At 52.8% G+C, this 21,947-nt stretch overlaps 1 protein-coding gene across 1 annotated transcript in view; it reads left to right on the top strand.

Moving 5' to 3' along the window:
* Window positions 1-21,947, top strand: part of DNAH17 (dynein axonemal heavy chain 17) — a 94,030-nt gene that overhangs the window by 10,431 nt on the left and 61,652 nt on the right. The window contains exons 11-24 of the mRNA XM_043462283.1: window positions 1,357-1,622; window positions 2,239-2,434; window positions 3,396-3,542; window positions 6,846-6,954; window positions 7,242-7,345; window positions 9,703-9,843; window positions 11,255-11,398; window positions 13,322-13,504; window positions 16,284-16,538; window positions 17,757-17,926; window positions 18,463-18,685; window positions 20,447-20,563; window positions 20,657-20,743; window positions 21,184-21,336. Coding sequence (XP_043318218.1) covers window positions 1,357-1,622; window positions 2,239-2,434; window positions 3,396-3,542; window positions 6,846-6,954; window positions 7,242-7,345; window positions 9,703-9,843; window positions 11,255-11,398; window positions 13,322-13,504; window positions 16,284-16,538; window positions 17,757-17,926; window positions 18,463-18,685; window positions 20,447-20,563; window positions 20,657-20,743; window positions 21,184-21,336 — 2,295 coding nt within the window. The remainder of the gene's footprint in view (window positions 1-1,356; window positions 1,623-2,238; window positions 2,435-3,395; window positions 3,543-6,845; window positions 6,955-7,241; window positions 7,346-9,702; window positions 9,844-11,254; window positions 11,399-13,321; window positions 13,505-16,283; window positions 16,539-17,756; window positions 17,927-18,462; window positions 18,686-20,446; window positions 20,564-20,656; window positions 20,744-21,183; window positions 21,337-21,947) is intronic.

The raw sequence follows: 21,947 nt of genomic DNA, 5'->3' as shown, positions 1-21,947 counted from the left end.
GCAGACCCTCAGTGTGATGAGCCCGCTACGTGCAATGTGCTCAGGCATGGTTACTGCCCTCAGAGCGAGGTGACGACCCCTGCAGGAATAATCAGGTCAGGGTGCTTGGGCTGACAGACCATGGGCACCTGAGCTGTCCCAGCTCCTTGAGGACTCCATCAGCCCATGCTTGAACCTCTGGTGTCATGGCCTGTGAATGTGCCAAGCTTTCCCTGTAATCTCTGCAAAGCCCAAGGGCTGAGTGCTCCCTGGAAGTCAGCACTTCCTGCCCTGGGCACCCACACGGTGTCTGAACCCCATCCCCACTGCCACCTCCACCCGGTCAACCCAAGGCTGAGCATGGGGCCCTTGGTTGGTGGATTGAACTGAGTCTGCTAGAGAGAAGTGTTGAGGTGCAGACCCCTAGGACCTGTGAATTATTGAAAATAGGGTCTCTGCAGATGTAATTGAGATGTTCTTTGAGGGCCTCCTGCTGGTCTCCTGTGCCTTAATTCAGTGAGCCTGGGGTCTGTCAGAAGAAGAGGAGAGACACAGGGCCAGACGTGCACAGGGAAGGCTCCATGACAAAGTTGGCAGAGTGTCGAGTGATGGGTCTACAAGCCGAGGATTGCTGGCCACCCAGGGACTCTCCCCTGGAGCCTTCAGAGGGAGCACAGCTCTATCCACCTTAATTAAGACTTGTTGCCTCCAGGCTGCAAGAGAATTAAGTCTGCTGTTGAAGCTTCCCAATTCACAGTGCTCTGTGATGGCAGTCCCGGGACGCTCCTATGGGCTCCTCCCCACACTAGCGTTTGGCGAGTTTAGTGGTTCGGGAACCCCACATAGTGTAAGACAAGCCTCCTCCTCACCTCTTTTCCCCCAGAGCACTTTTTAGAGCAAAACAAGCCTCCAGAGTGGTTTCTCTTGCCTGGGTGGGTCCTTGAGCATCAGTGGTCTTCCCAGTAGTTCTTGTGACAAAGATATTTCTCAATCCCGTTGTAGCGCAAGCCCTGGTTATATAAATAGCTGCTTTTCTCCCCCAATTTTTTAAAGTGGCATTTCTTAACTGTTTAAATCTTCTTTGCCCAAACCCCGATTTCTCCTGGTCCTGGAATAAATTTTTCCTAGACCTTGGACCTAGTTTGTACTGTTGGTTTATAAGCTGAGTACATGGGGACCCAGCATACATCAAGTTGGAAATCACAGAAGCAGCTGGTTAGCCAGTTGCTACACAGAGAAAACTTGCTGGTGTTGAAGGCGCGTGTCTTCCTACTTCTGAAGGCTGGCTGCACAGAGTGTCCAAGCCGTGGGTGATGCCAGGCATGGGGGAGGAGATGGGCCCCCCCAGGCAAAGGAGGCTCTCTTGTTTCTCTCCAGCTTCTGCACATGTATGGGGGCCTCTTGGAACGGCCTCTGATTCTCGCTGAGGTGGTGCCCAGGTACTCGGTCATGCTGGAGCTGTTTGACACTGAGCTGGATAACACCAAGATCCTGTATGACGCCCAGATCGCGGCCTCAGCAGACGGCAACATCCCCCCCATCCACAAAAACATGCCCCCGGTGGCCGGGCAGCTCAAGTGGAGCCTGGAGCTGCAGGAGAGGCTGGAGGCTCCAATGAGGGACCTCAGGCACATCGACCACCCGTGAGTGATGGCCCCGGGCCGGCAGCGCTCCTCCATGGCCACGAGAAGTGGGCTCAGGTGCTCTGTCCGCACTTCGAGGCAGGCCCACGCCTCCCATCGGCCCAGCCTTTCCTTCCCAGGGCACGGTCCCAAGAGAGACCCCAAGAATGCATGCCCCCTACTCTGAATAGCTGGCCAGAGCAGGGAGTTGGCCACTGTCACTTGTGTTTGGCAGAGTCTGGAAGGCAGGTGGAGGAGCAGGAGAGCTCACAGCAGAATGAGAGGGGCTGTCGGCTTGGGGACAGGAGGAGGGTGTCCTGTGTGTTTGTTTGGAAGGCATATCTGGCTCTCTGGTTGGTCCTAAGTTGGAAGAGAAGAGAGGAATTAGGGAAGCTGGAGGTTATCAATCAAGTCATGGCCATTCGGGGCCAATATTACAAGGGTTAGCATTTGACCTTCTGGATTAGATGCTACCTACAAAGGGCATCATCCATTTGTATGTTCAGGGTCTCAGCCTGGAAGAAACGAGAGAGCTGGCTGGCAGCTGCAACACCCCGAGGTCTGGAAGCCTCGGTTGGGGTGCCAGTGAGGCCCGGTGGGAGACAGTACCTGACCCTCCCCCTAACTCTGATTCCAGGGTCATGTCCAGCGTGGAGGCCAAGCTAATCTACCAGAAATATGATGAGATGATGGAGCTGCTGAGAAGCTACCGCGAGAGGATCTACCAGCAGTGGGTGGCAGGGGTGGACAAGGACTGCCACTTCAACCTGGGGCAGCCCCTGATCCAGCGGGACCCTGTCACCAACCTCATCCGTGTCAACTTCAGCAAAGCGGTGGGTGTCGTCTGCTTCCTCACGGGGCAAGCCCATGCGGCTGAGGCTCACCCCCTCCTCCCGAGAGCACAATTCTGTGGGGTTGACGTTTATGTCACATTCACCCTAAAGCTTTATTATTGAAGTGTTGCTTGAAGTGTGCCTGGGATATGTTTAAGATATGAGATAATCTTAGCATCCTTGAATATAGCTTGAATGAGTGTACTATTTTAAAGCTGGGCCACGTTTCATAGGGTCCCAAGAGGAACCATCATTTTGAGAATTTTTTTTAAGAAGTCTTTGCAGGATCTGAATGAATAAGCCCCCTGGTTAAGCTGGGGATGCTGGAGGGAATCCATGCCATCTGGGTCTGAAACTGGATGGTTAGCCATGTGCCAGGGCAGAAGTGGGAGCAGCCCAGGCCTCCACAAGCACAGCCCCACACGAGTGTGTCAGCCTTGATCGTGAAGTCAGCAGTGATTTCAGCAAGGCAGGGACCCCACACATGACTTTCCCTCTGAAACCGTCTCTTCCATTAACATCCATTCTTTCTTTCAACAAACATTTACTAAGCACTTACTTTGTGTATGTGCTTGGGATAAACTAGCAAACCAACAAAGATCTCGGTCCTTCTGGAGCTTGCCTCCTACAGAGCGGGAAGGGCAGGGATTGGGAGGGGGCAGGAGTTGGTGGAAGGGCCAGGAGAAGAAGGGGAGGGAGCAATAAACTAGCGTAACAGGTAACACACGAGGAGGTGGTGATTGTACCTCAAAGAGAGGAGAGAGGCAGGTACGGGGGTCATGGGCTGAGCCGGAGGAAGGGGGCATCCTGATCCTGCCAGCAGAGCTTGTCCCCCAGGTGGGCCTCCCCCCCAGCTCCCCCTGGGGGCTGCAGAAGCCTCCCAGGGACAGACCCAGATATGTGCTGCCAAATGTGTGCTGTGCGACCTGACTGCTTCTGTCCTCCTCTTCACTCGCCTCAGTTGGTGGCAGTGCTGAGAGAAGTCAAGTACCTGAACTTCCAGCAACAGAAGGACATCCCCAGGAGCGCCGAGAACCTGTTCTCCCAGTACGAAACCTTCCGGAAGTTTGTGGGCAACTTGGAGCTCATCGTTGGCTGGTACAACGAGGTGAGCTGGCGCCACACTGTTTTTCTGTTCGCCGCGTTTGGGGGGTTTCGTTTAGGACAAAGGTGTACAAGCCCCATGTGGAGTAGAATGGAGTACGTTTCCGTGAATGAGAGTGGGTGGAACCTCCCTCTGGGTGAATCCCTGTCCCTGCCTTCTCCACCTCCTAGAGTCGCCCACATTCCTGGGCTGGAGGCCACTTCACACCACCTGCAGATCACAACACCCCCACTTCTGTTGTCACCCTGCCTTCTCATTTGTTTTTATTGGCTCCCTCTTATAAGGACCTTGCCATCCAGTTGGACCCACCTGACATCAAGGTCCTTAACGGAATCACACCGCAAACCCTCTTTTGCCAGAGGCGACGTGACATAGTATCACAGGTCCTGGGAATTAGGAAGTGGCCGTCTTTGGGGGCCATTATTCAGCCTACCATAGATGCCTCATCCAAAAGGGGCCAGTGAGTTTCTCTCTCCTTGAACCCTGGGAATTTGGTTTTTTAGAATATTTATTTATGTCTGGCTGTACTGGGTCGTCGTTGTTGTGCATGTGCTTCCTCTCGTTGTGGCGTGCAGGCTTCTCGTTGCAGTGGCTTCTCTTGTTGCAGAGCATGGGCTCTAGGTCCGTGGCCTTCAGCGGTTGCAGCACGTGGGCTCCACAGTTGTGGCTCATGGGCTTAGTCGCCCCGTGGCATGTGGGATCTTCCCTGACCGGGATCAAACTTGTGTCCGCTGCATTGGCAGGCAGATTCTTAACCACTAGATCAGCTGGGAAGCCCAAACCCTGGGAATTTGGAATTGGGTCCCAGCCTCATTTACCACTGGAGTCTCGGGGCAGCAGAAAAACCAGAGCGAGGAGAAACTCGGGCTGCAGAAGGAAGGGAGCAGACGACCAGAGAGGCCCCGAGAGTGGCCTGTGAGCCATGAAATCCCAGGGCCTGCCTTAAGTGCATGTCCTTGAATTAGTTTCCTCCAGAATAAACTTTCTTCAGGCTCAGAGAAGGCCATGTTCATCCATTCCCTAGAATGCGCCCCCAGCCATGGCATTTAGGAAAAATGGAAGCCTTAGAGAGGCAGTCACATGGAAAAATGTTCATGGGTTACTTTCAGTGCAAGAGTCCTTTGGGTTTTTTTTTTTTACAATGATGCAATCAGAAACAAACAAAAAATATCCAACAAATATTAATTAGAATAAAACAGAAAACTATCTTCCACTTCTGTATTTCCAAACAAACCCCAACCAAGCACATGCTGGGGAAGCATGTTAGCTTCAGCAGTGAATGACATTGTTCAAATAAAAATGTTAGACAAGAATGGACAAATGTTAGGCAGTGTTAGACAGGACCTGGAGCTAAGTGTCTGCAATGACCCTTATTATTGATACTGGCTCCCCTCTCTGGTTATGATACCTGGGGTCCCTTAGATCAGAAGTCACCAACCTCCAGGATCTAATGCCTGATGATCTGAGGTGCAGTTGATGTAATAATAGTAGAAATACAGTGAGCAGGAAATGTAAAGCGCTTGAATCATCCCAAAACCATTTCCCTGATCCCCGTCAATGGAAAAATTGTCTTCCACAAAACCGGTCCCTGGTGCTGAAAAGGCTGGGGATACTGCCTTTAAATGCACTTCTTATTCTTAACGTACTTTCTGTTGTCGAGAGAGACCCCAGGCCCCCAGACTGCTAATATCCATTAATATCTGAGCTAGGCAAGAGTGGAGGTGAAGCTTTAATCTGCTGGGGATGGGGTGAGGGGGCTGTCTGGGAAAAATGCCCTAAAGATGTGTATTTATAACATAGCTGTTGAAAAGTGCTAAACAGGACATATTGAGGGGATCTCGTCACCGTCAGCTTTGCTCACTCTGGGCAATCACAAGAGGGTAATAATATTTAGCTCTTGCCTGGGCTATTGGTGTAACTGTTTAATATCCAAAGGTTGATAAATGGAATCAGAATTTCACATTGACTCACTTTATAATTCTGTCAGTGCTCTCTTTCACTTCTGTCTGCTTTCCACTGGTAATAGCCATTAAGCTCTATTTCTCTGCCCATTCTGTACCTTTTCTAGGAGTTAATTGTTTGAAAAGGAGAACATGGGTGGGGAGGGGGCACCATTTAAAGTACTAAGTATATGTCAAGGGTTATTGTGAAAGGCAAATAGCGTCTAACATGCAATTTAATTTCTATGTACATTCCTCACTTTATAGAATAGACCTATCCTTGAAAACCTTACATGTTAATCAAAATGTTACCAGATAGGACAATATTCTGAAGCACAAATGGTGTTTATTTATTTAAAAGAATAATTTATATTTAAAAAACTGCGTACACCCTCCGACTGTTTTTCTATTCTGTGAATTGATGCTTTCAAGCGTCACATGGATTTCTTAGCTTGGGGCAGACCCAGATCGAGCCTGTGTGAAACCTCCCCTGCAGTTCACTCTGATGCTTTAACTAGTGGAACGGCTTCTCCACAAATCCTGGACTTTCTCTGTATAATCACATTTAAAACCTTAGATCACGGCCCAGGCGATGTTCTGAGAAATGCCCCAGAAACGTCCCAGTTACCAGTGTGTATCCCTCTGATTTCCTTTTTTATGACTCTAAGCTTCCCTGGTGATTGAGTGGCAGAGAATCCACCTACAATGCAGGAGACTCGGGTTCTCTCCCTGGGTTGGGAAGATCCCCTGGAGGAGGGCGTGGCAACCCACTCCAGTATTCTCACCTGGAGAATCCCATGGACAGAGGCGCGTGGCGGGCTACAGTCACAGAGTCATAAAGAGTTGGACATGTCTGAAGCAACTGGGCAGATGCCAGATTTTTTAAGTTTTGGATTTTACATACACGTTGTCTTTGCGTTCGTGAATTTCCTCTGCTTTTTATCCCGTAACAGAAGGGATTAAGAGCTAAGCATATACAAAAACCCTTGATGATAAAAAAAAAATAATTTTAAAAGTTGGAATCTCCTGAACTTTGTACGCATAATTCCCAGTTAAATCACACTAACAGTAGCTGGTTTGGTTGGTATTGAGTAATAAACACCCTTACCAGGAGATGATTTTAAATCTGCATGCATGTGGCTGGGAAGACCCAGAGGGATGGGATGGGGAGGGAGGTGGGAAGGGAGGATCAGGATGGGGAACACATGTAAATCCATGGCTGATCCATGTCAATGTATGGCAAAACCCACTACAATATTGTAAAGTAATTAACCTCCAACTAATAAAGTAAATGAAAATAAATAAATAAATAAATCTGCGTGCATTTCGGAACAAATGCCCTGAAACTGTAGCCCTTGTTTTGCAGATAAAGACCACCATGAAGGACGTAGAATTTCCACTGATAAAGTCAGAATTGAAAGCAATCGATGTCAAATTATTGAACGCTGAGACGACACTGTTCTGGAATGGCGAAGGTGTGAAGGCAATATTCGGGTTCAACGGGTCCAACCCGTCAGGCATCTGGAGTTCTTGTGGAATCAGTGATCCGCCCATTTGGGGATGGGGAGGTCCTGATTCTGAAGGAACAAGCGATGTATGTTACCCCTCAGCGCTGCCTTTCTGGAAGTTCTCCACCATTTCCTCTGCTTCAGGCTCCAGAGAGACAGAAGGACTTGCCCAGAGCTGCGTCACAGTAATGATTGTCAAGTCAGCCTTTGCTAAATCGTGCCTTTTGTAAGATCCCTTCATGCTTCTCTCTCAGGGGTGTTTGAATATATTCAAGAGATGCGAGAAATTCTACACAACTTGCAGAACAGAATACAAAAAGCAAAGCAAAACGTAGAGGGGATTTCCCAGGCCATGAAGGTGAGTAAGCCTTCAGAGCACGGTGTGCGGGTGCGTGCAAGGCCGCTTCAGTCACGTCCGACTCTGCCACCCTGTGGACCACAGCCCAGCAGGCTCCTCTGTGCATGGGCTTCTCCAGGCAGGAATACTGGAGTGCATGGCTGTGCCCTCCTCCAAAGGATCTCCCCCACCCAGGGATCAAACCCGAGGCTCTGATGTCTCCTGCACTGGCAGGAGGGTTCTTTACCACTAGTGCCACCTGGGAAGCCCCAGAGTGGGGCTTAAATAGGGACGTGGGAGTCCTGGGGAACCGGGACCCTTGGAGATGCTCACGTAAAGTGCCCAGGGCAGCAGGGACCTGCTGGGTGAGGCTCAGGGCCACAGAACAGTGACATCAGGGTGGCCCCAGGGCAGAAAAGCCCCAGGTCCCTCTGCAGAGTTCCATTCCATTCGGTTCTGTCGAGCTCAGCAAATGTTGGGAGCAGCGCCCTCAGCCAGGCAGATACCAGGAATGACGGTGGGGTCAGGGAAGAGGCGCTAAGACTCAGCCCTGCTGGGAACATGTTCATCATTCAATGCAGAGCAGCATGGGTCCTTTCTCTCAAGCCCGATCCAGAAAACTGGGGGACAGCCTTCCCTGGCACCCCCCCAACATGGTCTGTCATCAAGGCCTGAATCTGCAAACACCTGCCACGGGCCATTATAATCTGTTCATTAGAAAGCATCTCATCTGTGTTGAGACACCTTTGGCTTATCTCGGTATGAAACACTTTCCTGCATTATAGTTCACATTCATTTCATCACCACCCACTTAGATGTAACTCAATAAATTGTAGGTAAAAGCTGCTGCTCACCCCACATTTTTTCTGATTCTTTTTTCTGATTCAGTTTTTATTTGACTGGACCATTTCCTCAAGTCATTGCCTCAGAAAGGATGTGTTGATGACCTGCTTTCTGAGTCCTTGCTTGTCCAAAGTTCTTTCTTTGGATCTCACCCAGCTTGTCCAAGTAAAGGAATTTTTGATATGGTTCTTTTCTTTCAATAGTCTAGAAAGATCTCTATTTTCATCTGCTCTGGCCGCCATAGCAAAGGACCAGAGACTGGGCAGCTTACACAAGCAGAAATTTATTGTTTCACAGTCCTGAAGGCGAGAAGTTCAAGATCAAGGTGCCAGTAGGCTTGGTTCCTCCTGAGGCCTATCTCCTGGGCATGTAGATGGCTGTCTTCTCCCTGTGTCCTCTCTAGTTCAGTTCAGTTCACTGAACTCAGTCGTGTCTGATTCTTTGTAACCCCTTGGACTGCAGCATGCCAGGCTTCCCTGTCCATCACCAACTGCCGGAGCTTGCTCAAACTCATGTCCATCGAGTCAGTGATGCCATCTAACTATCTCATCCTCTGTCTTCCCCTTCTCTTCCTGCCTTTCCCAGCATCAGGGTCTTTTTCAATGAGTCAGCTCTTTGCATCAGGTGGCCAAAGTATTGCAGCTTCAGGTTCAGCATCAGTCCTTCCAATGAATATTCAGGACTGATTTCCTTGAAGACTGACTGGTTTGATCTCCTTGCAGTCCAAGGGACTCTCAAGAGTCTTCAACACCAGTTTCTCTGTGTTCTAATTTCCTCTTATAAGGACACCAGTGGTATTGGATTAAAAGCCATCTTAATGACCTCACCTGAATCACCTCTTTAAAGGCCCTCTCTCAAATGCAGTAACATCCTGAGTGTTAGAGATTAGGACTTCAACATGTAAATCTGTAGGGAGACACAGTTCAGGCTGCAGCTACCTCACCTCGTAGCCACGATATCGAAAAACCTGATGATAGTATGACTTCCGTTTGCTGTCCCTGTTCTCTCCGACCAGAGGCGGATAGAGTCCTTGGTCATAATCAGGGCTCAGACACATTACCAGCGTGTGTCCAGATGTGTGTCTCCTTCTATGTTCCCTGGATTCACAAGGAGCTTTCAATCTGAAAACAGCAGCATTTCCCCAGTCCCCAGGCGCTTCCTCCAGTTACTTATTCTCCCCCTTGTGTCCCTTTTTTGTCCTGGACACCGAGCATCTTCATACATGTCTCTGGATCCAGTCACCATGTCCCCTCTCCTGCGGTTCCTGATGAGAGGGTCAGATACTGCTTTCCCCAGGAAGGCTCCTTTCGGTCCTGACTGGGGGAAATGCCCAGGGGTCTCTCTGGGCGGCCCCCAAGGCCCCTGTTAGTTTTGAGTCACATCACTGAAGACTGTCTAACAGTGCTTGGCGGTCCCTCAGCCTCTGTGAGGCCCACCCGGGGTGGGGACACTTACTCCCAAAAGTGTATTGGGAAGGAGTGAGACTGGAAGGTTTTTCTCCAGGTGCTTCTCTCCTGCTCATGTTTTCCCTCCAGGACTGGTCAGCCAACCCGATGTTTGAAAGGAAGGACAACAAGAAAGAGGCCCTGTTAGACTTGGATGGGAGGGTGGCCAATCTCAACAAGCGCTACTCCGCAGTCAAGGATGCTGGCCTGAAGATCCAGGCCATGGTCGCGGTGAGGAGATGCCCGGGAGGGCCTTAGAGAGCCCACATGCTTTCAGTAGCCAGGGAGGAAGGAGCAGGGTGGGGAGCAGGCTGGAGGTTTCATAAAATGTCGGATGTCTGCAACCTTTAATCCAGGAGTCTGATTTTATAGCAGCAGACTCTGCGGACTGCTCACCTGGAAGCCCGATCCTCTGGTCACATGTCTGTCTTCCTCTAAGGATGTCAGAGCCTCCTCCCCCTACATAAGTCAGTGTGGACAAGTGACATGTTTCTACAGGGTCCCTGGGGGTAGTTGAATCTGGGACCAGCAGGCCATCTTGGAGGAGGAGGGTCTGCTGAGCTGTTCTTATAGTCAAGTCATTGCTCAGAAGGTCCTTACTCCCAAGGAGTGACTTGACTGGGCCAAGAAACACTTTGTTTCCAGGTCCTCTTCCTTTGCCCTGGTGCCAGAAGCTCCCAGTAAATTAACAGGTTAAACTGCAAAAAAGCTTACTTGAAAGAGTTAACTGACTAACCTGTTAACAGTCCCAGATGTATTGGAAACAACACAGGAGAGAGAAATCTGGCTCAGGGTCGGGAAGAGGCTTTGTCATCACATCCGTTTGCTTAGAGTCCTCGACTCCCATAATAGTCATGTGAAGCATTGTTTTCTACCTTACACTGAAGCTATTTAAGCCTGTGTCTTCTCTTCCCTATTAGAATATAACTGCCTGAGGGTATAGACTAGGTCCTGTTCAACTTCGTGTTTCCTTGTAGCTCTCAGTGTCTTATAGATTCATCTACCCACCCACCCACCCAACCACTCAATCATCCATCCACCCATCCATATACCATTCACCCATCCATTGCTCATTCAACCATCAACCCATCCATTCATCCACCCAACCATTCACCCACTCATCTACCCACCTGTTCACTCATCCACTCACCCAGTCACTCGTCCATCCATCCACCAGCTCCTGCTCCGCTCCAGACGTTCTGTTTAGTGCTGGAGGTATAACGGTGTGAAGGACAGTCTATTCCTGTCCTCGAGACGCTCGGCATCAGGGGGAGGTGCAGACCACAGACAGACAGAATAATTCAGCATTGCCATCTGTGCCATCACAGGCACAAATAATGGGTCACTAGAGGGGACGCAGGTGGGGGCCAGGGGCAGGACTCAAACCTGACATGAATGGGGTGGTAATCAAGGAGGGTCAAGGAGAAGAAAGCCATATCTGGCATGAATGGGAAGGAGCAGCCTAGCCAAAGACACAGATCTAGGAAGAGTCTGGCACATTCAGGAAGCCAAAATCAGACCTCTGTGTGTGGATTGTGTGAGTGAGGACAAGGGTAGTCCAGAAAGTCATTGGATAAATTGACTAAAAAGGGAATGGGTAGACCCAGTGAAACAGCAATCAGCCATGTGGTTCTGTTTGCAGGAAAATGCAGAACTCTTCAGAGTGGATACGACAAGCCAGTCCTGGAAGGATTATGTCAACTACATTGACGGCATGGTCTTAGATGAGTTTGACCAATTCATTCGCAAGTCTCTAAATTACCTGATTGACAACATGGTTGCAGATGTAAGTGACAGATGTGAGATTTATGTATATGCACACACATATATATGTATTATAAATATGAGATAAGGTTTACATTGGAATATATAATCTGTGGTTTCCTGATGGAAGAACAGACTTATTAAAATCTTCCCAGGATGACCAGTTTGTCCTAATTTCAAACATGAAAGTCCTGCACCCCGGGACATCTGGTCACCCTGAATGGGCCGCAGCATAAATTGGCTAAGCGCACCACCGCAGAGCTGAGCTGACCTCTGTTCCTGCTGGGTTAGGAAAAGCAGGCACCCCTGGCCCCTCCTCATGTTGACCGGGGGTGGGATGTGCCCTCCTGTTGGCAGTGTCATCCACCAACCCTCTCCACCCTCTGCCCAATCGAGCAGAAGGTTAAACCAGGTCAGCAGAGTGGGTTTGCTGGTTAATTGCTTCCTGGCCTGTTCTCCCTGCCCGTGTCTTTTTCACTACAGGGGCTCCCAAGTGACTTTGGATACTGCCCAGGAGGGCAAGATCAGAGACCCAGCCCACTTAGCTCACTCTCAGGAGAGGGTGGTGGGCACCGCAGTGAGATGCTCTGACACAGCTGCAGAGGGCAGTTGTCACCAGAGCATCCACAGACCCCAGAGCCTGTTGGTGAAAGTAGACGGCATTACTAGCTATAGGGCTCACCAAGGGCTTCCTCGGTGGCTCAGTGGTAAAGAATCTGTCTGCCAATGCAGGAGACGTGGGTTCGATCCCTGGGTGGGGAAGATCCCTTGGAGAAGGAAATGGCAACCCACTACAGTATCCTTGCCTGGGAAATCCCATGGACAGAGGAGCCTGGCGGGCTACAGTCCATGGGGTCACAAATGAGTCAGACACGACTTAGTGACTAGACAACAGCAAAGACTCAGCAAGCAAGGTATAGCAACGCAACATCAGCAATGAAGGTAGCTAATGTGTAGTATTTATCACTACAAAGAGAAGCAGCCCCAGTCAAATGGGTGATGAGTCCCTGATAACACAGTGTCCTTCCTAAGAAGTCCCAGGGAGGATCTGTGTTTGCAAGTGGCCAACCAGAAGGAGTGGCCCCCCCGAGACAGAGGCTCAAGAGAAGTCTGCTCAACTGAGTTCATGACAGCTGACCTCTCTCACTCAGCTCACTCAGGCACTAGTGCAGACCCTCCCCCAGTCATAGAGCCGGGGGGCTCTTGAGCTGGCCACCCTCGGGGCCAGTGTGGACTACGTTTGGGGAAGGTTAGTGGCCGTGGAGCAGGTTCCGAGCACCCGTAGACCTCAGCCTGCACTCTTGAGATTTATTGGTGCATTGGGTGGGCTCCATCCTGTCCTCTGACACCCAAGACCACACCTAGGATCTGCAACATCACAAGGAAAATCCAGGAACAGGCAGGGTTACGGTGTGCCCACTTTGTAAACAGGACCCCTGTGGAACATGAGGCTTGTCCTTTCTGGAGCTCAGCAGAGGCCATCCTGCCTGGCTGGGATGCCCCCCGCCCCCGCCCCACACGCTCTGTATGTTAATTATCCATCTAATCCCCACCGTAACCCAAAGAGATGGGGACAACAGTTGCCTCTGTTCTATGAAACGAGTCTGCTGATTTTATGTATCTAGGGAAATGACATTGAGGTTCTCACCTGAGACCACGCAGCTGGTCAGTAGCAGATATGGGCTTGAACGCAGGTAGTGGGTCTCCTCGGCACTCAGTCATTGCTGCTTCATCTGGCTTGGATGCCCAGCCTGCGTTTGGCCTGGTGCTGCTGCCTTTGGCCGCACAGTTCTCGCTCATGGGCCCTTGGTGGGGAGTGTGCTCTCTGTAGCGGTCCCAGCCAGCAGGAGCCAGCCCTAGACCTTGTTTGGTGCCTGGGTGAACATCAGGCATCGAGAATGGTTAGCCAAGGGCCAGGCCTTGACCCCACAACGCCCTGTTTTAGGAGAGCGTCGCGCCGCTGTTCGAGGTCCGCATGGAGCTGGAGGACGACGGGCTGATCTTCAGCCCATCCCTGGAGGTGGGCGGGGACCGAGGCTTCCTGGCACTGATCGGGAGCCTGGTCACCGACATCTACAACACAGCCAAGCTCATCCCCAGACTGGCCAAGGGCAGGTTGCACTATAAGGTCAGTCTGGGCTTGGTTACAGCCCCACCACTTTCCCTGCCACCAACTGCTACCCGGGGTCAGAATCGCCTTCCTGATGCGGCAGCACTCAGTCGTGTGTGTTTGTTTCATGGTGGTGGTCCCGTGTGTGATGAGGAGCCCAGGGGCTTCCATTCTGTCAGGTTCCCCAGGAACGGTGGCCCGGATATCTCTCCCCAGAGTGGACCTGTCCTTGGTCGACCTGGTTTTCATTCCCTCAACACCTCCCCACCCACAGCGAGACGCCAAGTGTGCTTTCCCACCCCACTTCCTGCTATTTCCCTCCCTCCTGTAATTTACAGTCTGTGATCCTCATGCAGGCTCTTTGACAAATGTGCCTTCCACTGGCTCCCACACCCCTTCGTTCTGAATGCATTAAATACCCACCCACGACATAAAACACACAGATCAGATCCTGGGGATGCAAAGGCGGGGCAAATTCAGCCTCCCTGAATGGGGAGGTCTGAGAAGGTGTGCTTATTGGAACATGGTTTGTGGGGCAGTTAAACAAACATTGGAAAAGACCTAAATAGCCATCAAATACAGGAGTCCTTCAGTAGCTTCAGGCCCATCCAGACAAAGGCGTCTAAATGAGTCACTAAAGGGAGCCTGGGATGGAAGGAGGCTCGTGACATGTTATCAAGTGTTTATCAAGCTGCGGAACTATGTTTAGAATGTGATTTCATTCATTTAAGCAAACAAAAGCCTGTCTTCCTAAGGATGTACTCCAAACTGTCAAGAGTGCTCACTTCTGGGAAACAGGATGGGGGCGAGGGAGGCGGGAGGACGGGGAACATAAAGGGGGCTTTTTATTTCATATGCTCTGCTTTGTTTGAACTTCTTGATGATGGGTGTGTATTATTTGTAATAACAAACATTTCCAGCAAGATGCTCTGTGCTGTCAGGGACAGTTATGTGCGCACGTGCGTGTAGTGATGTGAGGACAGGAGGAAATACCTGGCCAGGTTAAGGACAGCTTCCCAGAACAGCTGACCTGCATTCTGAATCATGAAGGACAGGAGGAGATTCCCAGGCAGAGAGAACTGTTTGAGGATTCCTGAGCCATACAGAGGTGGTGTTCCGGGTTCAAATGCACACAGCGAGCTGCTCTGGCGCTTAGCCCAGAGTGAACCACACCACCAACAATCCACTCAGGGACAGACATGTGGGACCCAACACAGGCCGTTGAGAGCCGGAGCCCAACATGTGGCTCTAGAATCTGAAGGGCCGCACGTTTGGGGCTCCTCCACCTGCCCTGGGGTCCTCGCATGATGTAGCAGAACAGAGCAAGGCAGAGTAAGGGTCCCGGTGACCCGGCCACACCCCAGGCTGTGCACACCCTGCCCTAGTCTCATTTGCAAGATTTTAATCTACCGAGGCAACTGAGTGACTCCAGAGACAGGTCAGTGCCACTGATAGAAAAGGTAATGTTGCCCACAGCTCCCCAAGAAAGGAGAGGTATGGTTGGCCATGCAGGGGCCAAGTGGGGAACAGCAGGTTTGGTCAGGAGGCAGGAGGAGGATGGAGGGAAGCCCAGGCCAGAGGCTGGTAGGGGTGGGGAAATTGCTCCAGATGGGCCCCGGGGTCATCTCCCATTATCTGGTACCTGGCGCTGGGGTGATGGAGCAGGGGAAACATGGGCTTGCGATATGAGAGTTGGTTAGATGAAGGAGGTGATTGGGCATTTGGCTGGTTTGCATAAGAAAGGCGTGCCCGCATCCCAGCCCTTTGCTCTCTTAGAAGTGCCTGGCCCTGCGCCGCAGTTGTGGGGGGCAGTCTCTCCCCAACCAGCAAGATTTTTTTTTTCTTCTTTTGCACCACACCAGGCAGCTTGTGGGATTTTTAGTTCCCTGACCAGGGATCGAACCCGGGCCTGCAACAGTGAGAGTGCTGAGTCCCTTAACTGGACTGCCAGGGAATCCCCAGCAAGATTTTTTTAAGATGCTAAAACTACTTACTGCTGCTGCATAGTCACTTCAGTCATGTCCGACTCTGTGTGACCCTATGGACTGCTGCCTGCCAGGCGCCTCTGTCCATGGGATTCTCTAGGCGACAATACTTGCTAAGATATAGAAACTTCAAAAAACATGTTTCATACACACCCTCCACCTTGAGATTTTCCAGTTATGGGAGCCAATCGCTACCTTTTCGCTAACACCAATTTGGATTGCGTTTTCTGTCTCTTGAGATGCAAAAGGCCCTGTCCAGCCAGGGCCTCCCTTGCTCCTGCTGCAGCTGTCCATGTGTTTTCCACTCAGGTCCTCAAACACGTGCCTCCTCTCAGCGCAGGCCCTTTGCTCTTTCTCCTGCTCTTCACCTCCTGTCCATCAGCTCTCAGACCAACGATCACTTCCTCAGGGGGTGTCCCCCCACCTCCTCCCTGCTACACCTGAGTACAAGGATAAGAGTCATGACGACTCAGTTTTTGATTTACTGATAAACTTGTGACCCCGTCCTGGTCTGTCCCCATCCCCACGAGCCCTGTCCACACTCCCAGTGCCCCCTCCCACCGCGTGCACACAGCAGGTGAGTAACTACTCAATGAATGAAGCTATGGGTGAGTCGTCCTAGGGTCTGCCAGGCAAAAAGTCACGTCCGGCATACCTTCACGTGGGAGAGCGTCCCCAGTGGGCAGGTGTCCCCTCCTCTCATCTCGGGAGGTTAGTGACGCTTGAACCAACAGGGAGCCGCTCTCCAGGTCAGGGAGACCACGGGGCGAAGCCCTCACCCGTCTGTCCCCCGCCTGCCTGCCTGCCTGCAGACCGACCTGGAAGACATGACGGACCTCATGGAGATGCGGGAGGAGATTTCCAACCTGGTCATCAGCGCCATGAAGGAGGCCGAGGAGTACCAGGACTCCTTCGAGCGCTACTCCTACCTGTGGACGGACGACCCACAGGAGTTCATGAAGAACTTCCTCACGTACGGACACGCCATCAGCCGGGAGGACTTGGACGGCCGACCTGAGGAGACCCTCCCCAAGACGCCGCCCACTCTCACCCAGTTCCAGCGGCAGGTGTGTGTGGACCTTGCCCACTGGTTTTCTCGCTTCTGGAATCAACCACTCCCTCCCCGCCCCCTCTGCTGCGGAGGGCCACTGGGTTTGATTGAAAACGCGGGTGCACGTTTACTTTTTAATGTAGGTTTTATTATTATTATTCACGTATGGAGAGACCAACAGGCCAGCAGACAGCCGCCGTGAAAAGAGGGTTTATGACCCATGGCTCCCGAGAGGAGGGGGCACTCCAGGCCACGGGTGTTGCCAGCGGGGCACCAGAGTCGGGAGACAGAGAATGAGGGGAAAGCGCGACCGAGAACTCGCGCTAGGGTCCTCATGGGGAGGAACAAGCAAGGCAGGACAAGCCGACTTCGGATGGGCTAGTTTGAATCATTTCAGTGCCTCGGGGCTCTATGGGCTGTCTCCGGCTGTCAGGTACCTGCCCTAGGGTGATTAGGGCAGGTAGACAGTGGCCTAGAGTGTGAGAGCAGGTGGTAAAAATTGGGGTGCGGACTCTGCTTCATTGTTTGCACATGAAAGTCGTGGTCCCGGGGGAGGGGTTTGTCTGCCATCTCTAGGAATGAGCCAGCCTGTGACTAGGGGCGGGCTTGTCCCTCCAGGGTCAGCAAGGCCACCGAAGCCAAAGCATCAGGAATGTAGAGCATGATGGGAATTTCCTGGTGGTCTGGCAGTTAGGACTCAACTCTTCCTGGGTTTGCTCCCAGGTCAGGAAACTAAGATCCCTCAAAACGCATGGAGTGGCCAAAATATATATACATTAGAACACGAGAAAACGTAATGAGTCTACAGACCTTCATGTCTTTTCCTGAAGCTCGGTGAGGGTGGCCCAGCAACAGGGAGGGTGGGGTGGGGTGGGGGACACAGTCTCTCCCACAACACGGTGGGGGCCGACAGCTGGCTGCCAGTCTTGAAAGCCTCGAGGACAGGCAGCAGCACAAAGCCGGCTGAGTTAAGGATGCCCCGTGGCTCCCAGGACCCTTGCACCCCTTGGAACTTTAGTCGTGCCCTCCTTCAGAAGCCCTGCTGGCCTCGCCAGGCGGCGTCACTTTCTGACAGCCTGTATCCCGCGTTCGGTGATAGACTTCTGGGCCACAGGGGCTGCCAGCTGGGGCCAGGAGAAGGAAAGGAGCGCATTGTGAGGGCCTCCCCGGCTGCCACACGCTCTGCTGGCCCCACCGCAGCAGCCCAGCAGCTGAGCGGGTCCTTGCCTCCCAGATCGACTCCTACGAGAAGCTGTATGAGGAGGTGTCTAAGTGTGACAGTACCAAGGTGTTCAACGGCTGGCTGCAGTGTGACTGCCGCCCCTTCAAGCAGGCCCTCCTCAACACCATCAAGCGCTGGAGCCTCATGTTCAAGCGGCACCTGAGCAACCACGTCATCAACAGGTGGGCGCCAGGACCGCTGCCCCGGGCCCACTCCCACCCCCACTGGCCTGATGCTGACCACACCCTGGAGAGCCCTGTGCCAGGATCCCCAGCCAGCTGGGTGTGGAGCTGAAGCTCAGGTTTAGAGACCAGCGGCCCCATGAAGGGTGGGTCCCAGGAGGAAAGTGTCACCTGGCAGGGAGTGGGGGCCCTGGTCCCTTGGTCATTGCTTCTTTACTGGGCACTTACCGTGTCTGACCAACAGGTGCCAAGGAATCCTTTAGGAGCCCCGAGTTGGGCAGGGAAGCCTGGCATGAAACTCGAGGGTGGTACCTGTGCAGTTATAGGCAGTGGTGGGCTGGGAGTCTCCAGGAGTCCCGAGAATGTGTAATCTCACTCTTCCATCCAGGAGGCCCCCACAAAGGCTACCTTGAGATGTGACCTTACCCAGGACTCACTGACCAGTTGAGCTAGTGAAACATGGGGTGCCAGGCAGGCAGGAACATGACCCTCCCCTGGAGGGGGGCACCCATCACATGCGGCCTCACACCCACCAGCCTCGCGGACCTGGAAGCCTTCATGAAAGTTGCCAGGATGGGCTTAACAAAGCCCGTTAAGGAGGGGGATTATGACGGCCTCGTTGAAGTGATGGGGCATCTGATGAAGGTCAAGGAGAGGCAGACAGCCACGGACAACATGTTTGAGCCCCTGAAGCAGACCATTGAGCTGCTCAAGTCCTATGGGGAGGAGATGCCCGAGGAGACGCATGCGAAGCTGCAGGTAGATGGGCCTGGGATGCCCCGTTGGGGGAGCTGGAGCCCCGTGGGGCAGGGTCAGAGGGCAGGCTCTTGTGACCCGGAGCCTGCGGGCCAAACCTCTTCTTCTAGACCTCAGATCCCCGGGGAATGGTGGGCTGGGAGGACAAGGCTCTCCAGAGATGAGGGAACAGGGAGATTGCCTCCCAAGGGTGGGAGGGGAACAGTCCCTGCGTTTAGTTGGCGTTTCAATGGATTAGAAATGCTTTCATGTCCCACTCCTCCTCCTGAGCCCAGCGGGAGCCTGGGCATGAGGGACAGTGGGCCGAGAATGGGGTCCCCAGAGGTCCTGCCAAGATTAGGGGCCAGCAGCGAGGCTGAGAGAGAGACCAGCTCCCCGGAGGAGAAGGCGCCCAGCCATCTTTATACCCGTGGGGCAGAGGGGCCATGGTAGGGGATGCGGGGACTTGAAGAAGCCTGGCACTTACGGCTGATTTGTAGGATGTCAGTGTTGGTGCCGATGCAGCTGTGTGTGTGGCTGGGGGGTGGGTGAGGGAGGGAGGGATGCAGGAGATGGGTCCTGCAGGCAGGGTCATGCTGCTCCCCTGGGCTTTGTCTCCTCCCAGACCTGGCTGCCTCTACCTGCTCCCTTCCTCTGCCCTGACTCTGTGCCTGGTCACACAGGCCTGACTCCCTGTGCCGGGAGACACTGACCCCAGCCAGTGCCCAAGACCCCCAGCAGGGGGAGTGACAGGATGGTGTGGGCGGCTGTGGTGACCTCTCCCGCTGCCCAGGCCCTGCTTTAGAGCATGTTGTGTTTGGCCCCTTTTCCCCCTGCCCAGGGCTCAGTAAGGACTAGGATTTGAAGTGTGTATGGCCAGGCCCAGGAGCTCCGGGGCCGTGGACAGGGCAAGTGGGGTGATAAAAATTCTGATAAACATTTGAGCCATGCTACTGCCAACAAAGACTGTTAGTTAATTGTAGAAGAAAGTGAAACAATGTCTGTGGGCAAAGAGATTAGGGGCTGGGATTTTTGTCTTTAAAATATTTTATGGCAAGTACAATATTTGCCCAAGTATGGAGAACTTGGAAAATACAAAACTTCATCTGATTACTAAAGCCATTCTTGAAATGACAAAACTACAGGAATGGAAGACAGGTTAGTGGCTGCCCAGGTTTGCGGGGGTGGGCAGGGTGGGTGCTGATGCAGGACGGTTCCCTCGCGGTGACCAACAGTGAGGTATGTGGATTGTGGTGGGGCTTATGGGAACCTATACATGAGACAAAAGTGCCTAGGACTACACCTGCCTACAACACATGCACTCACATGCACACATACAACACACGCACATATGGATGAGCTTAAAACAGGGTAAAAACCGACAAGTTCCGTCATCTGTTAACAGAAACACCCCAGGGTCCAATGCTGGCTTGGCTATCGAGCCTTAATTGTATAAGATGCCAGCACTGCGGAAGGCTGTGGGGAAGCACCCAGGACTCTGTGTTACTTTTTTCCCAATACTTATTTATTGATTTATTCGGCTGCACTGGGTCTTAGCTGCAGCACCCAGCATCTTTGGTTGTGGCACGTGGGATATAGTTCCCTGACCAAGGATAGAGCCCAGGCCCCCTGCCTTGGGATTGCAGAGTCTTAGCCACTGGACCACCAGGGAAGTCCCTCCCTGTGATATTTTTGCATCTCCCCGTGAGTCCGTAGTGATCTCACACTAGAAGGTTTTTTAAAAAGAGCAGAGAAGGGAGTGGTCCTTGGCCTCTGCCTGCACAGGAGCTGCCGGAACAGTGGACGAACACCAAGAAGCTGGCCATCCAGGTGAAGCAGAACGTGTCGCCCCTGCAGGCCAACGAGGTCAGCATCCTGAGGCGGAAGTGCCAGCAGTTCGAGGTACCGTGGCCTGGGGGGCGGGCCGGGGTGCAGCACCCACCGCGGCCGGGCCCTGGGCCGGGAGCCTGAGCGTCTCACGTGGTCCTCCCGCAGCTCAAGCAGCATGAGTTCAGAGAAAAGTTCAGGCAAGAAGCCCCATTCAGCTTCAGTGACCCTGACCCCTACAAGTCCCTCAATAAGGTATTTTTGCTCAAGGAGGAGATGGGGTGGTAACTCTGGGGACCCATCTTTTCTCAAGCTGTCATTCTCGTGAGTCCAGAAACACAGCCTCGATGGGACCAGCCTCGGGGCCGAGCATACGTGTGTGTGTGTGTGTGTGTGTGTGTGTGTGTGTGTGTGCGGGTGCATGCGTGTGTGTGTGCACAGACATGCAAGCTCAGCCATCCTATGGGGCCTCCCCTCCAGGCCCCATCAGAGAAGCCGGGGGTGGCTGGGGGGGACGGATAGAGAGGGCGCTGCTCCCCCGGCTAGAAAGTTTGATGCCTTCCTGTGTGCGTGGGGTCAGAGTACAGTGGGCCAATGGCTCTGAGGGTCACTGGGACGGGACGGGGTGGGGGCAGACGGGGAAGGCTCCGCTGAGCGTGGGCACCCCGCTCACTGGCTTCCTCTCATGCCCGCAGCAACAAAAGAGCATCGCAGCCATGGAGAGCATCATGGAGGCGCTGTGCAAGTCCGGCAGCCTGTTCGAGGTCAGCGTCCCAGACTACAAGCAGCTCAAGGCTTGTCACAAAGAGGTCCGCCTGCTGAAGGAGCTCTGGGACATGATCATCATGGTGAGGGGCCATCTGGCTGGGGGCGGGTGGGTGGTGTTGAGGGTGGGGCGGGGGGGGGAGGGAGGGGGAGGTGGGAGGGGGTCCACGGGCAGCATCCCAGCACCAAGAGGGGGTGGCTCCCATTATCCCCCCACCATATGACACCCACCTCTGATGGTTGGTGGAGGCAGCCCCTCTTCTCAAACACAAGAGTAGGAAGCCTCACTCTCCACCCCAGGGTCAAGGCACTGTCCACAGCATATGGGCATGCGTTAGTTCCCCATGGTCTTGCCTCTTGGCTCCTCTATTTCCAAAGATATTTTAGTTCTTCTCTTTTTTTTTTTCATTTTTTATTTTATGGCAGTATGTGTGCATGCATGCTAAGTTGCTTCAGTCATGTCTGACTCTCTGTGACCCCATGGACTGTAGCCCACCAGGCTCCTCCGTCCATGGGATTCTCCAGGCAAGACTACTGGAGTGGGTTGCCATTTCATCCTCCAGGGGATCTTCCCGACCCAGGGATTGAACTTGCATCTCCTGCATTGGCAGGCGGGTTCTTCACCACTGTGCCACCTACGAAGCTCTTATTGGAGTATAGCTGGTTAATAATGCTGTGTCTCAGGTGTCGGGCA

The sequence above is a fragment of the Cervus canadensis genome, chromosome 1 (assembly GCF_019320065.1).
Source record: "Cervus canadensis isolate Bull #8, Minnesota chromosome 1, ASM1932006v1, whole genome shotgun sequence".
NCBI classification, from domain to species: domain Eukaryota; kingdom Metazoa; phylum Chordata; class Mammalia; order Artiodactyla; family Cervidae; genus Cervus; species Cervus canadensis.
This window is presented reverse-complemented; position numbering and strand designations above follow the sequence as displayed.